The sequence below is a fragment of the Sparassis crispa genome, assembly GCF_003851025.1.
Source record: "Sparassis crispa DNA, contig_000000F, whole genome shotgun sequence".
NCBI classification, from domain to species: domain Eukaryota; kingdom Fungi; phylum Basidiomycota; class Agaricomycetes; order Polyporales; family Sparassidaceae; genus Sparassis; species Sparassis crispa.
The window spans coordinates 3,071,702-3,093,505 of NW_020939747.1; the positions used below are offsets into that span (position 1 = coordinate 3,071,702).

At 53.5% G+C, this 21,804-nt stretch overlaps 7 protein-coding genes across 7 annotated transcripts; 6 read left to right on the forward strand and 1 right to left on the reverse strand.

The window, feature by feature from the left end:
- Positions 1-79: 79 nt before the first annotated feature.
- On the forward strand, positions 80-1,732 carry SCP_0111480 (hypothetical protein; the record flags this gene model as incomplete). Its single annotated transcript, XM_027753377.1, has 3 exons — positions 80-536; positions 585-750; positions 802-1,732. 3 exons carry the CDS (start codon positions 80-82, stop codon positions 1,730-1,732), a joined length of 1,554 nt encoding a protein of 517 aa, XP_027609178.1.
- Positions 1,733-1,927: 195 nt separating this feature from the next.
- Positions 1,928-3,845, forward strand: SCP_0111490 (hypothetical protein; the record flags this gene model as incomplete). The annotated part of the gene is made up of 7 exons (XM_027753378.1): positions 1,928-2,290; positions 2,347-2,543; positions 2,598-2,766; positions 2,826-3,353; positions 3,404-3,599; positions 3,660-3,763; positions 3,816-3,845. The coding sequence occupies 7 exons, from the start codon at positions 1,928-1,930 to the stop codon at positions 3,843-3,845; spliced, it is 1,587 nt and encodes a 528-aa protein (XP_027609179.1).
- A 561-nt stretch (positions 3,846-4,406) lies between these two features.
- Positions 4,407-7,184, forward strand: SCP_0111500 (hypothetical protein; the record flags this gene model as incomplete). Its single annotated transcript, XM_027753379.1, has 4 exons — positions 4,407-4,833; positions 4,888-4,960; positions 5,019-5,064; positions 5,118-7,184. 4 exons carry the CDS (start codon positions 4,407-4,409, stop codon positions 7,182-7,184), a joined length of 2,613 nt encoding a protein of 870 aa, XP_027609180.1.
- Positions 7,185-9,865: 2,681 nt separating this feature from the next.
- SCP_0111510 (hypothetical protein) lies at positions 9,866-14,556 on the forward strand (the record flags this gene model as incomplete). Its single annotated transcript, XM_027753380.1, has 8 exons — positions 9,866-10,745; positions 10,807-12,994; positions 13,046-13,390; positions 13,441-13,756; positions 13,809-14,005; positions 14,058-14,338; positions 14,402-14,467; positions 14,522-14,556. The coding sequence occupies 8 exons, from the start codon at positions 9,866-9,868 to the stop codon at positions 14,554-14,556; spliced, it is 4,308 nt and encodes a 1,435-aa protein (XP_027609181.1).
- Positions 14,557-15,087: 531 nt separating this feature from the next.
- Positions 15,088-16,269, forward strand: SCP_0111520 (Mitochondrial carrier protein; the record flags this gene model as incomplete). Its single annotated transcript, XM_027753381.1, has 4 exons — positions 15,088-15,151; positions 15,206-15,485; positions 15,548-16,175; positions 16,228-16,269. 4 exons carry the CDS (start codon positions 15,088-15,090, stop codon positions 16,267-16,269), a joined length of 1,014 nt encoding a protein of 337 aa, XP_027609182.1.
- A 144-nt stretch (positions 16,270-16,413) lies between these two features.
- SCP_0111530 (hypothetical protein) lies at positions 16,414-19,256 on the reverse strand (the record flags this gene model as incomplete). Its single annotated transcript, XM_027753382.1, has 7 exons — positions 16,414-17,560; positions 17,858-17,925; positions 17,975-18,151; positions 18,228-18,467; positions 18,547-18,746; positions 18,804-18,962; positions 19,019-19,256. 7 exons carry the CDS (start codon positions 19,254-19,256, stop codon positions 16,414-16,416), a joined length of 2,229 nt encoding a protein of 742 aa, XP_027609183.1.
- Positions 19,257-19,503: 247 nt separating this feature from the next.
- SCP_0111540 (SPRY-domain-containing protein) lies at positions 19,504-21,511 on the forward strand (the record flags this gene model as incomplete). The annotated part of the gene is made up of 3 exons (XM_027753383.1): positions 19,504-19,909; positions 19,971-21,077; positions 21,159-21,511. 3 exons carry the CDS (start codon positions 19,504-19,506, stop codon positions 21,509-21,511), a joined length of 1,866 nt encoding a protein of 621 aa, XP_027609184.1.
- Positions 21,512-21,804: the final 293 nt, after the last annotated feature.

A 21,804-nucleotide genomic window follows, 5' to 3' on the forward strand; every position in this document is an offset into this window, starting at 1 on the left:
CAGCAGCTGTGTCTCAGCATAGGCGCCAAGAGACAGACGTTGAATAGACGCCCATATAGCTCCTCTTCCGGTCCACGAGATGAATGGTCTCAACAACTCGGAACACGATGACCACGAACAACCCTCGGAGAGAACTGCACTGCTTGCTAATATAAATGCCCCCCCTCATCTAGATGCGTTTGAATACCCTCCCATAGAGCCTGTCATCTTGCAGATCACTGCCAAAGGAATCTCTTCTTGCGGCAGTTCAGACTGGTGCCCTAATCCCCTCTCGTCGCTTGCCGTGCAAACAGCATTCTCTCTCGTTGTCCTGCTTGAACTCCGGAAGATTGTTAGTTCTGGAGCAAGCCGCTCTCAACAAATTTGGGAGCAGTGGTCGCAGGAGCAAGAGGACGCTGAGACTTTGCAATACTTGGACCATCACGTACTCTCGGTTTGGTCGGAGTTCCTTAGCGAAGAGCGTTCCGCCGAGGAGATTGAGAGTGCATTATGGCAGCCATTTCCTGTCAGACACGAAAGTCTGCGTTTGCTGAGAGGTGGGCCAGGTGCTTCAAGGCCTTTATTACATGCTCATCTGTCGGCAGTCGTAGATTTTCTCTGCTACCGAGGCGCACCGCGGGAACTTCTGGAACATCGAATAGTCTATTTTAGTTTTATCCAGACGTGGAAGTACGGCCGTCGAATTCAGGGCAGAAACCCCGCTCTAAGCGTACGTCTGATTCGTATCTATGATGCACTCTGCACGCCCAGGTCCGTACTGAATTCTTAGGTGTGACTCTTGAGCTTACATCGAATGTGCAGAGTGTTACATGCAGTAGCCCTTGTTCTTCACTTGTCCTACCTCGCCTTACTTACACACTTCGTGCTGTTCCCGCCCGTGCGGTCTGTGAGCACCGTCAGATCACCGACGCCAGATCTGCGAGAGGCACTCCTCATGATATATTCTGGCGCAAGATTACTTCAAACTTGGTCGTTGGGCACATGCCCGTTCCTGCTCGTGCTACTGGTGTTCTTATATTGCTTGCCCTCAGTCCCCTTCCCGGACGGTCTCGCATACAGCGTGCTTCTGTTCGCGTTCTCGTGGAACGTGATAGAACTCCACATCCCCCGCGCTCCCAGCCCTATATTCCTATTCCCTTTTCCGCGAATCCTGCCCCTGGCTGTCTTGATTTGGCAGGGAATATCGCGCATATTCTTCCCGGTCGTCATGTTCTTCCTTCCAGCACTCCTCCTTTCCTTATTTCTGTTATCGACATCGCTCTCGGATATATTCTCTCATCTCTTAACGGTGGACAGTCTGGATCCTGCCCCGATGGAGACACGCGTGGCGTTCATTTCTCTCTTCGCTGTCATTTTCTCGCTGCTACTCTGCTCCATCATCATGCTCGTGCTGGTATATCCTTCTTTGCCTCTAGATACACAGGCACATAGCCCATGGGACCAGTACTCGAAGCCGGTTGGTCTCGAAGCGCGCAGGGCGCTCGTACGCATCGTTGTTGCGTACTGCGCACCATACGCGTTTCCCGCCCCCTTCAATCTAGTGGAACTCCTTACCGTCCGGCTGCCAGTTTCATTAGCGACAGTGTTGGGTTGGAAGGAGGTCGCTATGCGGTTTGAGGTGGTGGAAAGAGTGTTTTGGAGGATGACGATTGGACCGATAGCAGCCATGGTTGCGGGAGGATGGGTTTGGGGACTGCGCGACCCTAGAAGAGGATATGGTCACTACCACTGATGTATCGCGTCCGAAGATTAATATGGGAATGAATGTTGTCACCTAAGCCAGCTGCCATGGATCTCTGCGTGCTAAGTATGAAACTTGAAAGGGTGACCGTCGCGTAGTGTGACGGGCCGTCACGGGGTCGCGACACTATCGGATCTGTCACGGCACCCGAGAGCATCTGGCAGTACTTTGCTGGTCTGAGACGGTATGCAACCCGGAAAGCGTTCTGCAAAATTTGAAAAACGTTCTGCCCCTCCTACGAAACGTCGCAGAACAAATCCACACCCAGCAGCCGAGGAAGAGGACTTGCTGACACCACAAGCACAGGCAAACGCGCCCTCAGCTTCAGCACTGAGCACCAGAGTTCTCCCACCCACTCATGTCCTCCCACTCACCACCTTATGTATTCGCGTCTTTGCGGATAATCTCCGCGGGCTGGCCCAGAATCCTACCGCTTGGGAAGCGAGTCGCCCATATCTGAAGCTTCTCCCGGATGCGCTGGTTTCTAGAGTCTTTGCAGCATTGAAGGCGACATCGTCGGCCCTCCTCAGTCATGCATTCATCGTTGCTGTACGCAGTATTGTGTATCTGGAGGAGTATCACCGCTCATCGCTTGTATCCTTCAGTATTTCCTGCGCGGTGACTCAATAATACTAGACAGCAGCCTTCCCGGTATCAGGAAGGCCACTCTCTCCGCCATATCTGAATCTACTTCTAGGGAGACGCTGCGCGAACTGAGTTTGAGTGGATTTGACAAGGAAACAGACAATCTCTTTGCATCTGTCGTATCCAAACTTCCCTCTCTACAGGTCCTTGTCTTACGGTAAGCGAGGGCGACCACTGTGGTGCGAATCACTGTCTTGATAACTGAGTGTAGATTTTGTGCCAAAGTGGGCTCAAAAACCGTCGAAGCAGCCGCAAAGAACTGCCCACACCTCTCAGTAGTCAATCTGAACTACACTGCGGTCACTCCTCTGTCCTTGGTGCCCCTCATCACCGCTTGTAGAGATCTCGAGGTGCTCAAGTTGGCTGGTATTACACACTGGGTTCGTAATGCTACACTGCACACTTATATCGTGCATAATATTGGTCAACGTCTCGTCAGAACGACACAGCGGTCACCAAGCTGTGGAATGCGCTAGGGGGGGACGATAATCTGCAAAATTTTCAACTGCGGAAACTGCGCACGTTGAATGTTCGCCAGAACTTTCTCAGCGATCTTTCCCTGACCACACTTTTGTCTCTATGTCCCAATCTGACACGTGTGGATCTCTCGTTCACCGTCGTTCGAAATCCTGCAGCATTGCTCGAGGGAAAGACCCTGGAGAAGCTGTCGTTAACATCTACAATGACGTCCATTGTTGACTTGGTGGCTGTTGTCCCTGGATTCACGGAACTGAAGACATTGAATATCGGCGCCTTGGGGGGCGGGCAAGGCACACGAACAGCAGCCTTCTCCAATGCCACGGCGATGACTCTCACTGATCAAGGGCTCTGCGATCTCACCGATGCCTTGGTTAATTGCGTCAATCTGGAGCGTGTTAGTCTGGTGGGCAACACTAAGTTGGGCATGACTGGTAGACGAGACAGCGCAGTGGCCTATTTCATCCGTCAAGTAGGCAGGAATTGCAAAGTAAGTAGCTCTATCTCATCGTCCTGCTTTCATTACTCAATGCATAACAGTACCTGAACTTTGCTAACATATCCTCGCTACGTTCCTCTGATCTGGAGGGACTTCTGTCCGAAAGTATAGACGAGGGTCCTTGCCCCCTCACAGTATTACATCTGAACAACACCGCGGTCGATGACGACGCTGCTCCATATATTTCTAGTTGCTCATCACTGAGAACACTCGCACTAGCGGGCACGAAATTCACAAGTGAGCAGTATGCGTGTTCACTTCTGTCAATTGGTGTTGATACTTCGTCCTGTGGCTCAGGCGCAGGACTTTTCCCCATCATAGATGCATGTCCAATGCTTGAGGAGCTAGACCTCACAAGTTGTCGAGGCGTGAGCGTTGTCGACCGCAGACGTTTTTTCGAGGTATTTGCACACAGGTTGTCAGGTGCTATACCGTTCTGACAGCCGTAACCAGGTTTGGGACGAAAAGTGGAAGAATAAATGAATAGGAAACGTTACACTTTTTCGACTAGATAATTTCCACACCTCACGCCGCCGACCTACTCACTCGTAGAACCCACCGAAATCGCAGGCAAGTGAGGAGCGGGCACGCCGTTTCTATCTTATACTTATGTGCGAGTGTACCACTGGATGTATATTACCTGCGAAGAATTATAGCTACGTACTGTACTCGGTCGAATCGACAACTTCTTCTGTATGCCAGTCGCGTTGGTTCATCAGGATGCATGAATAATTGAGCGAGAGCCGTCTGGATACTGAGTGTGACTGGGGCATCCTGCGCTCGATGCATTCGTCGCATTGTGTCGCCAGCTTTGGCATGGAGAGATTTCTCTTGTTCCGAAATCGAGATACGGGCGCTTATATACACAATGCTTTGTCCAGAAAAGGCAAGCTTGGTGTGGCTTGGGCGCCATGCTAGCCGGGCCCTTGTGGTCACAGCAACTCGAAAGAACAAGGACCCATATAATATGCTCAGCTACTCGTTCACCCTCTGTTACTTTCGTTTATCACCACTACCTCCACGACCACCGCCAGCGTATCCATCATGTCTTCTGCCTCTGCAGTAGGATCTGGACCTGATTATGTAGGCCCACACTTTGACTATTGGAAAGACTTCTCTTCTGTGGAAGGCGACAATGCCCAAGTATCTGCTCACTCTGACGATGAAGATGAACTCATGGATTTCATCGACGTTCTTACGGCTTCATATGTACCGCACCCCATCGACGTGTCTCCACTACATCCATCGAATGCCAAGGGCAAGCAGATATTCTTTCCGGACCCCAGGATTCAGTGGGAACGAGCAAATACAATGGACGATTCCGATTCCGACGACGAATGTTCTAACTCTATGACTTCCGATGGTTTCCCAGCCCAATTTCTTGACAAATCGCTCTATTCTCCCCATGGTCCGTGGGCGTGGGCGAGTGGGTTATCCATAATGAATCCGAAGGCTTTGTTAGACATAGGTGGTGAGTCTTGAGTATGCTCGAATGACATTCTTGTTCATCCCGTGTAATTTGTAGCGGGAGCTATGTGCTCCGCGACACTCAAGACAGGTTTCCTTGGATCTCGCAGAGTGATGTACATCAGCAGATGGTATGCGTGAATGTAAGATAGACCCGGTCATAAATGTATTGATGCGTGTCTACTGTAGCTGGGAATTGAAGAAGCGTCTTCGGTGGAGAGGATTCTATTCGGAGGTAAGTCTGAAGTTTCGATGAAGGCGATCCAGCGCAAGGCTAAGTTACTCCAGCTCGCGCTCTACAAATCCCAGTATTACTTGAAATCGCTTCAGGGCCTTGTCATCCCATCCATTATCGGAGTTCACGTCGATGGGAGATCTGTCAGTCTCGCGATGGAACCTCCCCACCATTCTTTCTGGATAGAGGCCTCTCCTGATATGCCCGACATACTCAAGGAGATTGTCGTTGAAGGGTTGGAGAAGATTCATGCCAAAGGCGTTCTCCACGGAGATATCGAACTGCGTCATATACTCATTGGAGGTGACTGCAGGGTTACCTTCATTGACTTTCAAGAAAGCCGTTCGCTGCGTCCTTACCCGGACGTGATGCTCGGGAAGGCCGACAGGCCTGAATTTGAGATGGAGATGCGCATGCTGAAGTACAAAATCGATTACAAGGGAGCACAAGGGAAAGAAGAGGCTAAAATGGCTCGAGCAATGGAGCGCGAAGGAAGGAACGCGCAACGGAGGAACGCGGAAGAACGGAGGTACGCGCAAGGACCCTATGCACACATTGCGCCACACCTTCTTCGCGAAAAATACCGGCCACAGATTGTGGAAGACGAGCAACCGATTGAAGAAGACGTCCTAGAGCCTCCGCCGCATCCACAGGACTGGAGAGAGCGATGGATACGATGTCGTTCTGCACCTCGTCGCACCGTTGTTCCTGGCCAGACGGCTGCAGAAGTGGAGACGGCCGTGGCGCATTTTTTGGATAAACTCCGTCGTATGCAGGATCTATACAACTCAAACCCTACACTATCACGTACTGACGTTCACTCTCCGGGATCGATCGCTGTTCCTATGCGCAAGCGTCGCGCATCTGAGACGTCGGAGCCTGAGGGCCGATCGAAACGCCGCCGTCTCGAAAAGCCAAGTGACGATGTGGCAGACGATCCCGAGCCAGCCGCTCAGGTTACGGTTTCCTGGGAGGTCTTATCGACATCCTCTATTAATTGCGCCACTGGAGATCTGTTGCCGGCGAGTAACAACAGCTCGGACCCACCGAAGCCTCCTAGAGTACGCGACTTCGCGACTGCCCCGTACGAAGGCCCTCGCGGCTTCTACGTGCCTCATCCTCCAACCGACAATCGGCTTAGTATTGAACGAGCCTTCCACATCCGCCAGGAAAACAGCACACAATGTCGGAAGGAAGGCCTCCCATACTATACCAAGGATGCGGTGATGGTCAAGCCTGCGAGTCTCCACCGATATCTAAAGCGTGGCGAGCACATTTCCATGGGAGCGCTGAAGAGGAAGCATGACGATCCATCTTGGATGAGCAATGGAGACAGGATGAAGAAAAGGCATAGGGAGAAGCAGGGAGACCGAGGTGCCGATGCGGAGGAGGATATGGTGGTCGTGGAGGCGAATAAAGTCCTCGACCTTGGCAGAAGATCCAAAACTTCGAAGAAACGGAGCCCCAGTTCTCGACCTACCTCTGTTAATGCTCGTCGTGGCATACTGCGGAATACGCCGACTATCAAGACTATATCGTACGCAAAAGGTGATTGGCAAGAGGAAGCAGATCTCGAGTTCTCCCCAAAATTGGGCCCTCGTCCGCTATTAGTGTCGAAGACCGAGGCGAGGCCTATTCTCGGTGCCGTGGTTAGCGATTTACTACCGTGCGCTCGCGTATATCCGGACGAAGAAGATTCCCCGAATGAGGGCGACGACGTCGCACGTCCACCGACGTCTGACGTGAGCTTGGAGCTTGCTCATACAACGCTCGGTTTGCCCTCGCATTTTTCGTCTGATGGCACTCATGCGTCCGGATCTGGAAGCGCGAGATCTGAATCAAACGAAGTATCGCACCAGGCGATCACCGTCCCGTCATGTAGTCCTCCTCCATGCACCTTGGGCACCACTTCTTCGTCCGTCCCACCACGCATCCGCTCGCGTGCGACTTGTCCGCAGAGCGCCGTCGACCGCGCTCCCATCGACCACTTAAGACGTAGATCTCTCTCGCCGAGGAAAACCGTGGCCGGTTGCACACCAGAGGAAGAAGCCTCGGATTCCGAAGAAGACGAGAGAGTTGTTGAAGCGATGCTGCTGGGCGGCGAGGAAGATCGCTTATGAATCATATAATGTCGTGTTTGCGTGCACTGCTGTCGATTGCTGAAGTGTTCATCTGATCTCTCGTCTGCGCTGTTTGTCTGTAACCTCGGTTGTGCTGTTTGTCTGTAGCTTCGCTTGTGCTGTTTGTCTGTAGCTTCGCTTGTGCTGTTGTCGGAAATGTCGCTGTCCTGTTTTCGTGTAATTTCCCTGTACTAGACTGGACCTGCTTTCATCTAATCATGAATGTTGGGGAGGATGTCTCCTACTATAGCTAGCAAGATCAGCAGCAACTTGTGAATTAGGATTGAGCTGAAGTAGCCCACAACCTTGTATTGAACGACATTCTGACAGTCGAGTCACGAACTGTGCATGTAGAGGCCTCGAATCCGTCGCCCATTCAGCCGCTTTTTATTTCACGGAACTGATGGATGAAGATGAGAAAGAGGAATATGTGGACATGGAATGTTGGGCGAAGCTCCCGAGCTGGGAACATCTTGTCAAATCAATTGACACAGTTGAGCTCATAGATGATCATCTTTTTGTGTTGTTCACATTGTAAGCATCTTCTTCATTGGATGCAACCCTTGCTCACTCCATTATAAGGGTGAACAATCAGGGCCATGGCAGAGGGGAATCGAGCCAGTACAGGGACAAATTCCAAAACATGGTACGTCTGCCATGTCGGATGGTGGATTGACAACTGCTGACTATCATCCAGTTATTTGACTTTTATTAAAGTCCAATAACTGGATGATATTTGGTGGTTGTCAATCCACCATCTGACACGGCAGACATACCATGTTTCGGAATTGGGTCTCTGAGGTGCCTCACTAAGTTTACAAAGAGAAATTTCAATGAGAATGCTCATACCTAATGCAAACATCCAGGTCAGAATCACAGCATGTCAGAACATCAGCATTGTAACTTTGACCTGGTGTCCAGGAAAGATCCATGGTGTAGCTGAGCAATACATACTGACTTTCATGATGCTACAGCTGCTACTGCAGACCCATTGCTTCAACTGTAATTAGGTAACACATTGATCAGTGTTCTGTTGGGCATGGAACACCAGCTCATCCTTCCTACATGATGTTTGTCCATCATGACCCAAGTAATACACTTCGTATTCGCAGATCAGGATTTGTCCAATCCGCGTCGACGGTTGTGGAGATACCGACCAGCCTCATGGTATGGTGACTATGGTCCGCACGTGTGGAGAAAGCCCCCTGGCATCAGCAGAGCGTATTTGGACCTTCTTTCTGAACCTCAGGAAGATCATGGGGCCGACAAAGCGACTGTTACATCGAAATCATCCGTTGGGCGAAGAATGGCCGATGTCGCGGTCGCGACGCTTTTGCACGAGAGTGAATAGGATTGAACATCGAAAGTTTGAGCGTAGTGAGGGTACAGCTGCTGAATTCTGTCAAGTGGTCCTGACTCAGTGGAGCTACTGTATAAATGTTATGCCGTCGTCGTCACTGCAACGTACGTTCATCTTGAACGAACTCTGTTTCCAATGTGTGGAAGAATCTTCCTTGGGAAACGAGTAAGTGTTGACATTAGGACGTTGGCATATTCAAGTTATACGTACAGGGTGGAGTTCGTGTGAAGGAGACAGGTAGCACTCACAACCTCAATACTTATTTCGAGCGGCAAAGGAAAATCTCCGTCGAACCATCTGCGTTGGCAACCGCCGACATGTGAGGTGCAACCCCACACGCAAGCTAATCCTCCGCAAAAATGAACGGCGACATGATGGCATAGTCAACGCCGGCCGACACTTTCCGAGTAGCAGTGAGAGTTTTGATGTTGAAAGCGTAGACTCATCGATAATCCAATCGTCCAACTGCCCTCAGAACAGGTACACGGTATCACTTACACGGACCCGCAATCAAGCGGGAGCTGATTTCCGCCATCTGAGCACTGCGAGCTATAGGAATTGCGTGAAACTGTTGGAGTCCGACTGCCAGAGTGATGCGTCTCTTGTTCCTATCCATGAGTTAGGGAACATGTCCGTCGGTCATCTCCTTGCAATTGACAGGGACAGCTCTAAGTGGAGTCGTAAGTACTTTCCGCGAAAGACAGGGAGGTCGAGGTTGAGCAATGCTGCCATTTAGGTCAACAAACCGCGTGCTCGCGATCATCAGGTCGTAAGCGAGACGACTGAAGCTCTCACACTCCTCTCAACCGTCAAGGTACTGTGCATCAAGCGGGTCCATCAAGGCCTTGGACATTTGCGACAAGTGACACAGTGCACCATCAGCGCTAAGACCACATCTGAGCTGAATGCTCGAAAGCAGCGATGTTCTTGTTCCCCACCACGCGCGAGGCGACAGCCCCACTCTAGGTTCCTGGGAGAGCTCAGACGGCGGCCCTGAGAGAGACTCGGTCGACATGCTCGGTGAGTGACCCATCGAGCTCGCTGTTGCGGTCGATGCCGGCGGTTTGTCAGCGGCGCCCTCCATTTCCGTCCCTGTGCTGGCCTAGTATACTCGCTCTCATCCTCCATACCCCTCGTTCGGTCCCCAAATCCCTCCAGACGGTCTTTATCTCCTCTCCCTTTTCCCCTCACCTTTCGTTTAATCCTCGCTATTTGATGCCGACGCTGACACCCAGCCTTTCCGCCGTCAGATTTGGACTATTTGCACGCTCACCCGTCTGCGGCGCTACCTCCTTCCCCATATTCCGCCAGCAGATCCAGGATGCTTAGTAGACCTAGTGCTCCTACCCCTACAACTTCTTTTCCAGCCTCACATGACGACTGGTCGTCCGACATTGACCAACAATCTGCTGGAGTCGTTCCCTCTAGTGCTTATGTTGTCGACTCCCCCACTTCTCTCGTGCATTCCACGTCTCCTACCGCCCCCTTACCGCAGAACACTCTTGTACGGTCCCCTTCGGAAGAGGATTCTGCGGCTTCCGACTCGGGCTACTCACATACCTCCACTCGTTCTCCCAACGCCTCGGCGCTTCCAGATCCATCTCAGTTCCCTGACCCCTACCCGTACCGCCCTCCTCACTGGCAACATGGATCTTCCACACCCGCGCTATCTTCTGCCGACTCATCTTCAGGATCGACGCGCTCTTCTGCCTATACGAATTCTGCGAAGTCTGGCGATTATGGACATGTTCATGTCGCGTCGGGCGGAGATGAACCAAGCGTTGGCGTTGGAATTACGACGGACGACGTGGTACAGCTTCTCTCCAGGGAGCCGGGTGTATCTGCTGCGTCCCAGGGAAGGTTTCCTGCTGATCAGACGCGTTGGTCCGATTTCTACGTCAATAGCGTTCGATCTCGTTCTTCGTCAATTGGCAACGGAATGAGCGAACCTACGCTGCAGGAAAATGGCGTTAAAGGTTTGCGTGCGACGCCCAGTTTTGACTTGGGATTCGAGACTCTGGATGAACGCGACGAGGCGGGTTTGATCAGCGAAGAAGAGACAGATGATTACTTGTCCATGGACGAGGACGAGAGAACTTCTGAAGAGGAGCCAACTAGTGCCATGTTAATTGCGGAGGAGGGTCGAGGCATTATTGTTAGAGCAGATGATGTGCCCATCGTACGACTTCAGGTGAAAACAGGTGCGTGTCGCTGTGGGTGCGGTAGGCTCGAGGACGCTTAACGACAGCTGTGACCTACTAGGTACAACGCATCTCCTGATAGGGTCGTCTAACACCCCAAATGCCGTCCCATCATTTCTTGCCAACACCCTCCCACAGATTGCCTCAACTCTCCTTGCACTTGATATCTCTGCGAATTTTCTTGTTGCTCTTCCACCATCCCTTGTCGCTTGCAAGAATCTCGAGGAATTGAACATAGCTTCTAATCCTCTGCGGGCACTTCCTGTATTCCTTTCTCATATGGTCTCTTTGCGCGTTCTCATCGTGGATTCAACGGGTATCAGCACACTGCCCGAGGTGCTCAGTTCTTTGGACAGGTTGCACACTCTCAGCATCAGAAGGAACAAATTGAACGCCCTTCCTAGTTGGCTCTGCTTGTTGCCTGCGCTTGAAACACTTCTTGTCGATGGCAATCCGTTCCACGGTCCATGGAAGGCACTTATAGAACCATTGCTAGCTAAATCTCCGATGACACCCCTTTACCCGCCGTCTACACCCATATTCCCTCTCCCTTCTGCTAGTGTGCAGAGTACCAACACAGATGACACCGACTGCGAAGACGAGTCTCCTTACGATGACGGTGATCGACAGCTTCAGGCTGCTCAGGAAGACGAGGATACCATCACTCCTGCCAAGTCTCCGCCTATTGCGCGGTCGGTTACGTCTCCCCTACCTGCCACAGCAACGGAGCCTGCCATACCTCCCAAACTGACCAGGACTCGTACTACGCCAAACCGTGCTTATTACGACAAGAGTAGAGCTGGGAAACCAGGGGTTGGGTCCGGTTCTGCGACCTCTTTGCGGCCCACCTCATCGAAGGACATGCAGGATCCAAATGAGCGAGAATTACGCAAAATGAAGAGTGCGGGTGAGCTACGACGGAATATAGCAAACCTGTCTCGTGCGGCGTCAAAATCAGCGACATCTTCTCCACAGCGCGCTGTTCTGTCGGAGTACGTCACCTCTGCGTCAAGTTCCGATCTGCTCAACATGGGTTCTCCCCCTCGGGATAGCCAGGCTTTACCGAAACGATATGCTAGTCTTGGTGTGGCTTCTGGAACGTTGTCACCAAACGCTGTTCGTTCAAGACCTCAGATGGATAACATCTTCTGGGACAATCCTTCCGAAGCCGATGAAAAGGCGGATTTTTCTGCTCAGACAATGCCAAGGAGGTCGACACTCCCACGAGGTCATCCCGACTCACCGAGGCCAGAATCAGAGATCGCCCGTTCTGCCACCCAAACACGGTCATCGAAGGAAGAAAAGCCTAGCCGCTGGGGTTTTTTGAAGAAGATGTCGATGGGGAAGATGAGGGCAGACTCATCCACGACAATGAGATCAACCGTGTATCAAGGCCGACTCCATGCTAGGAATATCCTTGTCAAGTCACCTGGGTCGGCATCACCAGGAATTCCTCAGATTGACGTGCGGATATCTACCACGGGAGCGTTGTTACGCCCTGCACCACAGGTGGTTCTTCCTCAAGAGTCCCTTACTCCAAGTCTATCGAGGAAACCGTCAGTTGAAACGTCGCTACCTCCTGCAGTCCCTGAGAAGCCCCACATTGAAGCGTTGAAGGTCCCATCCCCTTCGTCTTCCTCCCACCTCTTGGCTCCCTCCCCTACTCCGCGCGCAGCCAAGCGAAGGAGTTTTTTGCCAATAGACATGGCCCCCATCCCCATCCCCGCCGCATCGGCGTTCGTTCCCGGCGTCACAGCGAGCAACAGCGCCGACGATGGCGATGATGTAGGCAAAGAAATTCTCAGTCCTGTTCCGAAAATATCCTTGGAGGACATGCAGCGCCGAGAGGAAGAACGGGCGCGAGAGGCTCGTGTTCGCGCCTTGCGTTCGGTGATGGCGTATCTCAGGGATATGCATGACTTGGGTTTGTCTCAAACGAACACTATGTCTGTATATGGTTCCGCTGTAGAAATTGCGCCAAGTGGCCTTCGATCCCGTAGACCAACGGTGGTAGACAACGGACGTTTGCCATCTGAGATCTCTGTCAGTTCGATTGCGTCTGGTTCTTCACGACCAGAGTCATCGGTGCAGCTGCGGTCGACCGAATCGAGGATCGGTCTCCGCGGCGGCAGTGCCACACAGACAAATAGCGTTGCTACGACCGATAGCGCCGGATCCGCAGGTGGGGAAGAGAGGAAGTACAAGGACGACAAAGGGAAACGTGCGATGATCATTCGTGAGATCATAGAGTATGTGTTGATGCGCGGTCATCCTATCAGTAGCTGACAATAATGATGCAGAACCGAACGGACGTACGTGAAGGGGCTCCAAGAGCTCGTGGATATCTACATCACTCCCGCTGCTTTCTCTGTGAACGTGTTGAGCGGAGTAAGCCAGAGACAGGAAACTGTAGTTCCCGTAGCAGAGCGCAAGATTGTGTTCAGCGGCTTGGAATCTCTCTTCTTTTTCCACAAACAGAATTTATTGCCCGCCTTGGAGCATGTTTCCGCCCCCCTTTTGGCGCCGAAGCAGGATTCTTCGCAGCACGATGTGGATGGTTCGCAATCCTTGGACGTAGCGAGACAGGTAGCGCAAACATTTGTCGCGCATGCAGCATTCATGAAGATGTATTCGACGTACATCAAGTAAGTCTGTCTCTTAATTCTGTTCAAACACGACACTCAACGGTTTGCAGCAACTTCGACAATTCTGTTCAAAGGATCAAAGCTTGGGTATCTGATCGTCCGGGTACACCCTCCTCAGTTCTCGCTGCCTCGTCCAGCACTGCCCAGCTAGTTGGCCTTGGACTTAGCATGTCTGCCGTCAGTGCTCCAAGTGTTGTACCTGATAGCGGACCGACCTCCAACAGCACCGCTCCATTGTCTTCCAGTCAGCGCAAACGTATCAAGTCGTATCTGAAGCGATGCCGTATGAATCCTAGACATTCACAACTGAATTTGGAAGGATATCTGCTGTTGCCTGTCCAACGGATACCGAGATATCGTTTACTGGTGAGTGTAGCGTATAGCGCCAAATTATGCATATACTGAATTGTTGTCACAGTTGGAGGAACTTGTCAGAAGTAGCCCTACCACGTACGATTATCCCAACGATCCTCTGGAGCGAGCATTGGAGGAGATATCGTCGTTAGCAACCAGCATGAACGAAGGCAAGCGAGAATCGGAGTCGCGGAGGCGATTGGTGTTATGGCAATCAAGAATTAGAGGGAAGTTCCCAAGTCCCCTTGTACAACCTCATAGGTAAGTTCAGTTTCAATAGTTCGGCGAGTTTACTAACTGATCCTCTTGTTAGACGTCTTATTATGGACGGCCCCCTTCATCTTACTCGAGTCGTTCGCAAAGCCACTGTTTCTTTCGAAGTGATTGATTCACATGGAGATGCCTCCGAGGTGCAAGTCGAATGCTTGTCGCCTGAGCTTACTCCCCGACCCTTGATCGGTATCCTGTGCAACGACTTGCTCGTTCTCTGTCGGGACCCATCTGATGGGCAGGATCCCAACGCTTCTGTGGACCTGTGGGCTGTGCTTAGAATGCAGACACTACCACAACCAGCAACCATCGTACATGGCAACGGTATGTTCTCTATTTGCAAACTACTGACTTCTTCCGCTGACGACGAGATAGCTCTTCGGTTAGTGGACAACAAGGCAATTCTCTACTTCGATGCACCGTCGACGTCTGATGCGTTGACGTGGTTTAGAGGTAAGTGCGTTGCATATCTGACTTGACGATCGCTCACGCTGCTGCTGTCAACAGCTATTAATCTCCACATTCCGGCATCGAAGGCGTAGTTCTTCTGCCTTGTATTTATCCTTTGTGAATTTGCTCGTACTTAACCTCATCAACATCACCGCTGTTGTCGTATTGTCGCTAGCTGCTCCGCTCCTTTTTCTATAATCCACGCATTCCTTCGTTGTATCGTATCCCGCTCATGATCATCACACTGACCTTGTGTCCGTCTGGCTTCCTACGCAAATCGATATCACGGCTTCCTTCGCATTTTTTTAATCGTAGAGATCCAGGTGTAACAGGGAAAGCCGGCTTAATGGATTTATTCGAATATTTCCTCCAACGGTTGACGTGACGTCATGGAAAGTGTACATTACTTAATTTGGTTAGTATACCCGTTACGTACTCGTCCCAGGGTCATGTGCGCGTAGATTATCTGATAAAGTTTTGGAAAGGATGTGCGCTTCGAGCCGGCCGAAGTACAGTACATATTTCGTCTCTGCGCGCCTTGCCCCCCTGCTCACCTTTCACCTCCTTCCACTCGGGCGAAGGAGGTTTTCGCACCGGATTTGTGAAACCTCTACTGCTCTCCAATGGAGCCATTTAATGCAAAACTCGCCGCGGCGGGGACAGGTGCGACCATAACCGCACTCACGAGTAAGTCTGCCGTCATCTTGGTATCGCAAAATGTGCATCGAACATTCATTGCAGTGACGCCGTTCGACGTGGTGAAGACACGGCTGCAGACACAACCCCTACGTCCAATGTCCTTGTTCCCTGATCCACCTCCAAATACATGCTGCCAGCCTGCCAATGTACCATGTGTGCGCCGAATGTCTTCTCTTGCTCCTGCAGTCGAAGGAGAAGTTGTCTGTATTTGGGACCATGGCGTCCTCAGGAGAGAGAGAGTAACCGGCTTTCTTGACGCCATACGGCATGTAGTGCGGGCAGAGGGTATCCTGGGTCTATGGAAGGGCGCCGGGACGTCACTGTGAGCACTCCGCACCTTTCTATCTCCCCGAACTCGTGCTAACCAATGGTCACCTCCCTCAGTGTAATAGGTGTTCCATCATCAACATGTTACATGTTGACTTACGACCACCTGCTGAACGTTGTCCTGCCGCCCCTCCTCCCTCCAACCCTTGTCCCACTGGCCTCGGGTATACTCGCACGCACAACGATTAGCTCCATCATGTCTCCTCTGGAACTCGTTCGGACAAAGCTGCAATCAACGCCACTGTCACCCGACATCCCTCACACACTGCGGTCTGTCCTCTCCTCTGTCCACGCCGTAACACGCGCACAGGGCATGTGGTATCTATGGAAAGGGCTAGGGCCAACACTATGGCGCGATGTTCCATTCAGTGGGCTGTACTGGGCAGGTTACGAGATGCTGAAAAGGGAATTCGCACGGGAAGGTCTCGCTGGGCCTCAAGTTGCATTTGCCAGTGGAGCGCTTAGCGGGACGACAGCTGCGCTGTTGACTTCTCCGTTTGACGTGCTCAAGACAAGGCGGCAAGCTCTCTTGGCGTCGTCAGCATCAGGACCCAAGCTTACGGCAACCTTCCCGTTATTGAGAGAGATAATTCGGACGGAAGGCTTCCCTGCTCTGTATGCCGGCATCCTGCCACGGATAGCGAAGATCGCTCCAGCGTGTGGTATCATGATTGCTTGTTTTGAGGTGAGCCTTATGGTTATGTAGTCTTGCGACAGTGCTCACAAGGTTCATCCAGGGCGTTGGAAGACTGCTCACGAAGGGGGAGGAGGAACCTTAGACACGATTCATTACATGGTATACCATACATCCGGATATTTTGTTTATACATCCACGCACTCCACGCACGACTGTCTATCCCGCAGGCACGATAAGACTGTCCAACCTGACAACCCATCTGTATACGAGCTGAATATATGCACGACTAACCCAGCCTGTTCATCTGCTTCTTAGCACCCGTGAGTTTCCGCCCTGTCCGGTCAACCTCCGTCGTAAGATCGTCCAGCATCTCGGTCTGCTCCGCAATCTCGTGCCCAATGGCCAGCCCAAGATGTTTCTGACGCTGGAGAACAGTCGATAGCTGCACTAGCTGCTCGTCCTGGTGGGAAATTTGTGTCTCCTGCAACTGCAGCAGCCCATGATTATCTAACGGCCGCGTTTCCTGCGTTTCCTGCGGCTTCGCAGCCTCCCCGAATACTCGTGTGACGGGCGGGGCGAACCCCGATGACGATGTTGACGACGTCTCCAACAGCGCAGCACGGTCTGACAGAGACGCGGGATTGCGCTCAGCGTTCGAGCCAAGCCCGCGGGAGGTCATCCTCGCGACGGTGACCATCTTCGCGAGCTTCTCGCAGTCGTCCCGCAGGCGCGCGACCATATCCGTACGGCGCTGGAGCTCGCCCTCACTCATCCCGGAGAGCCCGAGCGTGCGCAGCCCGTCCTCGAGCACGCCCACACGCGAAAGCGCGCCCGCGAGCTTCTTCTTCGCCTGCACGTTCGCCTGGTGCGCGCCGGCGACGTCGCTGCGGTCCGCGAGGGCGTCGCGCTTGTTGATGTCCGCGCGCACGTCGCGCACGCGCGCCTGCAGGTCCTGGTGCTCGTCGAGCCAGGAGGACGAGGTGAACTGCGCGGGCGCACCCGCGTCGCCACCCTGCGGCAGCAGTTTACCGACGGGCACGCCGAGGAAGTCGCGGAAGGCGAAGCTCTCGCGCCAGCGGTCCTCCTTCGCGCTGAGGATCGCACGGAGGTAGAGCTCGAGGCCCGCGCGGCGCTCTTCGAGCAGCGCGGGGCTGCTGCGAGACTTGAACATGGTGAGGGAGCGCTTTGGCGGGAGCTGGCAGGGGGGCACAGAGCCGGTGGACTTGGTGAGCTCGACGTGGAGATCGACGAATTCGGAGTAGCGCCTCCACATCTGCCATGAGCGGACGGACGCCTGGATTTCTATGCGATAGACGGTGTGCGCCTTTGGCTCGTAGCGTTCTTCGTAGCTGCGGACGTGGATAGCCTGAATAGCGGCGGCCATGGTGAAGACTGAGCAGAGAACATAGCAGCACGAGTCAACGGCGCGGTGACTACAGCCATCACCATAGCCGCCACACCACCAACAGACACAAACACGTTTCGTCCTTGTAAGTATACTCAGACACCCCAAGCAGACCGAAAGTGAATACTACAATGCGTCAATAGATTCCAGGTGATATGTCAAGTCTGAGATGTTAAGGCTACATGTTCATGCACTGCGTCTGCAACAGCGACTATCTATCGCCTGCGTCGCCGCCACACCCACTGTTTCCGCCCTCTAGCTCGCCGACGCGGGCTTCTCCTCGGGCTCGATGGCCTCGCCAATAGTGACATCGCCGATAATGTACCGCAGGACGTCACTCAGTGTGATGATACCGAGCAGCCGGCCCTTCTTCCCGCCTTTCCGCTCCTCCTCCTAGATCGACGTGAGTGTCACTGTTACTGACAGAGCGAGAGATACACACCTCGCCTTCTACTACCACTAGTCGGTGCACCCGCCGCCTCTTAATGAGCTGCATGAGTGTGCCGAGGGAATCGGACGCGGTGCAGATGACCACTCCGGGGAAGTCGGGTGAGCGTTGGTTGAGCGCTTCAGATATGGTGAGATCCAGGGACTGGTAAGCACCCAGTCGGACGAGCGTCTAACAACAAAATCGAGAGTGAGAAAGCGAATTGGTGATCACGCGGATCCCGGTAGCGTGAATGCGAGGGACTGACGATGACATCCACTGTTTCGTACAGATTGACGACGATGCCGTCCGCGTCTATGATTGGCACGGCAGAAATCCCGCGCGCCGAGAACATGTGCACAACGTCGAAGACGGGTGTCGACAATGTTGCCGTCGCGATTGGATGAAACCGTTGTGCATCGGGAGGTAGTGCGGAGGGGTCTTCAACATAGGTGCCAATCTTGAGCTTCCGGAGTCCTAGATGCAGCTGCTGAATCTCCTTGCCACACTAGCGATCGTCAACACGAAAAACCGTCATGTCAGTACGACGCCAATGGGATAAGGTCAGCCAGTCGCGTGCAACTCACGTTGATCGAGATGAACTTGAGGAGACGATACTGTGTGAGGATGGACACAATGACCTCGTGTCCTGTCTCAGTGTCTTCGTCGAGGAGCGGTACTCGACGTGCGTGGGTCTGTATGAGCAGCCTGGCGGCGTCATAAAGAGTGGCAGAGGGATACGCGTGTAGGAGTGGTGGGGTGGCCACACCAAGACTCTTCTCTATGTCTGAGGAGATGTGTGAGGTCGATTTGTTAATGGACAAAGACGTAAAAGAAGCCGTACCGCGCAGCGACTCCAATCGGAAGGTCTCGACGTCTGAGGCGGCGACGTCGTACGAGGCAAATTGGTAGTAATATTGGATGAGATGGATGATGTCTGATACGGTGAACATGCCCGCGAAGCACGATTTCTCGCTGTTCCAGAGAGGTGCGGAGACGACACCTGAGGAAGAGGGTCAGACAAACCACAGGGTGGATAGATATCGCGAATGGATCGACCATTGAGCAAGAGACACTGAAGAGCCTTTCTGACCTCTAGCTTTGAGTCGAGGACAATGAGCCTGAAGCTGACGGGAAAGGAATCGTAGGTGGTGCGCCCCTTGAGGTAATTGCGGATGCTGTAGAGAGCGGCATCATGCGAGTCCTGGGTGTAAGGAGGAAGATGGGAGACTGCGCGAGGTCTGCGGGAAGAGACCTTGCGCCTGACTTTGGGAGATGTTGGCGAGAGGGTGTTCATGGCGCCATACAAAAGACCTTGTCTGCGCTGAGCGCCAAGAGCGTTGCAGTGCGCGCGGGCGCTAAGTTCCGGTGCTGACTAAGCAGGTCCCCGGGAGAGGCCGGAGTGACCCCCGAGAGGCCGGGGGAGCGCCGGGCACTGGCACCGGGCGCCAACTGCGACTGCTCGCGAGAGGCTCTGCGGTTGCTCCTTCCCACATCCAGCGCTCCTCTCTACTGACTCTGCTCCCTCTTTCCCCCTCTAGATCATGGCTGCCCGTACCTTACACGATATTTATACCTCCTGGAACGATACCGCCGACGCCCTGTCAGCCGGCGCGCAGGCCCTTCGAGATACGCTCGCCGCCCTGCAGCCCCCATCGGACGCCCTAGACGACCCTTCCCCACCAGCAGGCGGCGGCACACGCGATGCATTCTACATCCTCCTCCCTCTGCTCATCATACTCTCCACCTTTCTTTTCCTGCTCCTGCTCTTCCTCGTATGCGTCGTCATCCTCCGCAGACGACGCGGTATCATGCTCCGCGACAACGACGGTCCAATCGACATGAGCCGCGAGGAGTTCATCCAAGGTGACGGCGGCTTCGAGGGCGTCGAGTCTCGCTGGCTCGAGGGTGTTACCGAGGTGGAGAGTCGTCCATATCTCCGCGCAAAGGGTATGTCCCCCGAATAGTGACTCTGATTTCGACATGGAGTTCACAGCATGTTTCGTCTCAGACTATCAGCTCCACTATCCCCCGAATTCCATGCCCACCGATATCACATTATCGCAGTTCCTCTCCATCCAGGAGAAGGGCGTCTCCGCATGGTCCTTCGAACCTGATTTCGAGGCTATGAACGCCATGTTGGTGCATGCACGCACCGAAGTCACCTTTCTCCCAGACCCGTCTTCAGCATCGTCCGTTCAATCCAATCTCCCTCTGCCCAAACTGAACGAGGTCTACTACTGGGAAGTGAAGATGTTCGATCTGCCCGAGACTACCAACGTTGCTGTGGGGCTCGCGACGAAGCCTTATCCTTCTTTCCGTCTCCCGGGATTAAGCCGATATTCAGTAGCATATCATTCCAGCGGCGATAAGTCTCACAACTATCCTTTCACTGCTACACCGTGCGGCTCTCCTCTGAAAGAAGGTGACGTCCTCGGAGTTGGATTCCGTCCCCGCACAGGAACGGTGTTCTTCACGAAGAACGGACGGAAAATGGAGGATGCTTTCATCGGTCTAAACAACTGGAACCTCTTCCCGACTCTCGGTGCTGACGGCCCGTGCAGTGTGCACGTCAACCTCGGACAGTCGGGCTTCGTCTTCATAGAGGCTAATGTGAAGAAGTGGGGATTGGCGCCGAGCCAGGGCACACTTGCCCCACCCCCCGCATACGGGAGCGAGCGCGGCAGCATCTTACTCGCTGCTGGAGGCGCTATCATACCGAGCGGTACTACGTCTCCCCATAGCACTGCCGAGGCGTCCACTCGCTCTAGACGTTCTCATCGCTCCCGGAGACCTCGCAGTGGACCTGTCAGCAATGCGCCAGTGGAGTCTTCTCCTCTACGCTCTACACCACTGACTTCACCGTCACCTCCGGATACGCCACCACCACCTATCACGCCCATCGAGGAGGAGTCAGAGAGCACCTCTGCTCCTTCGTCTTCGCGGAGGTACATATCGCCCACTGACATGCCCTTCCATACGGCGCGTAATGCTAACATCCCTTCATCGCCGACCGTAAGTACGGACGTCCGCGATGGTGACTCTACTCCCGTAGACGGCGATCTGCGGTCCGAGTCCGAGTCTGCGCAGTCGTCGCGGTCGCATTCCCGCGACACAGGTGCGAACCAGTTCAATACGCCTCGCCCCCAGCCGTTCACTTTCACTCACGCGCGCACGGGTTCCCGCTCGTCGCGTTCAGGTTCAGAGTTCGCGATCCACGTCCAACCACCGCCAGAATCCCCCATGGAGCCCACCCCGCCGACGCCGAACGCGAGAGACATCCATCTCCAGGCGTTCGCGTCGTCGTCTGCTCCGGGATCCGTCCATACCGATGGCGCGAGTCCTCTTGCGCGGAACCTGGACACGGCCCGTCATGACCCGCCTGCATACTCCCCGCTGGACGCCTATGCGTATTCGGAAGGTGTGCAGCTGGACCTCCCCGCCGAACTTATCGCCGCGGCGTTGGAGCGGGGCACGATCCCGTCCAACATGATTGCCCCGGGCGTATCTCGGAGCGATGACAGACAGCGGAGTCGGAGGGATAGACGATAATGTTGAATGTGTCGGTGCCGGCGATGGAGGAGCCGGTGTGCAGTGTGGAGGGGGTGTTATCTTTGGGCGACATCGGTTCGTCTTTTGATTATTGTATCAAGTATTAGGGCTGAGCGCTGAGAGGGCGGTGCCGGCAGTGGGCTGTGTGGAAGTGTTTCAAACACATAGTGTAATCTCATCTCACCTCTGTTCAAATTTGTCTCTGCTGCAATATTTCACCGTCACTATAATGTCTAACACCACATGGACATTGGATTCGGAGTCGCAATCATACCATATTCCAGCCTTGCTTT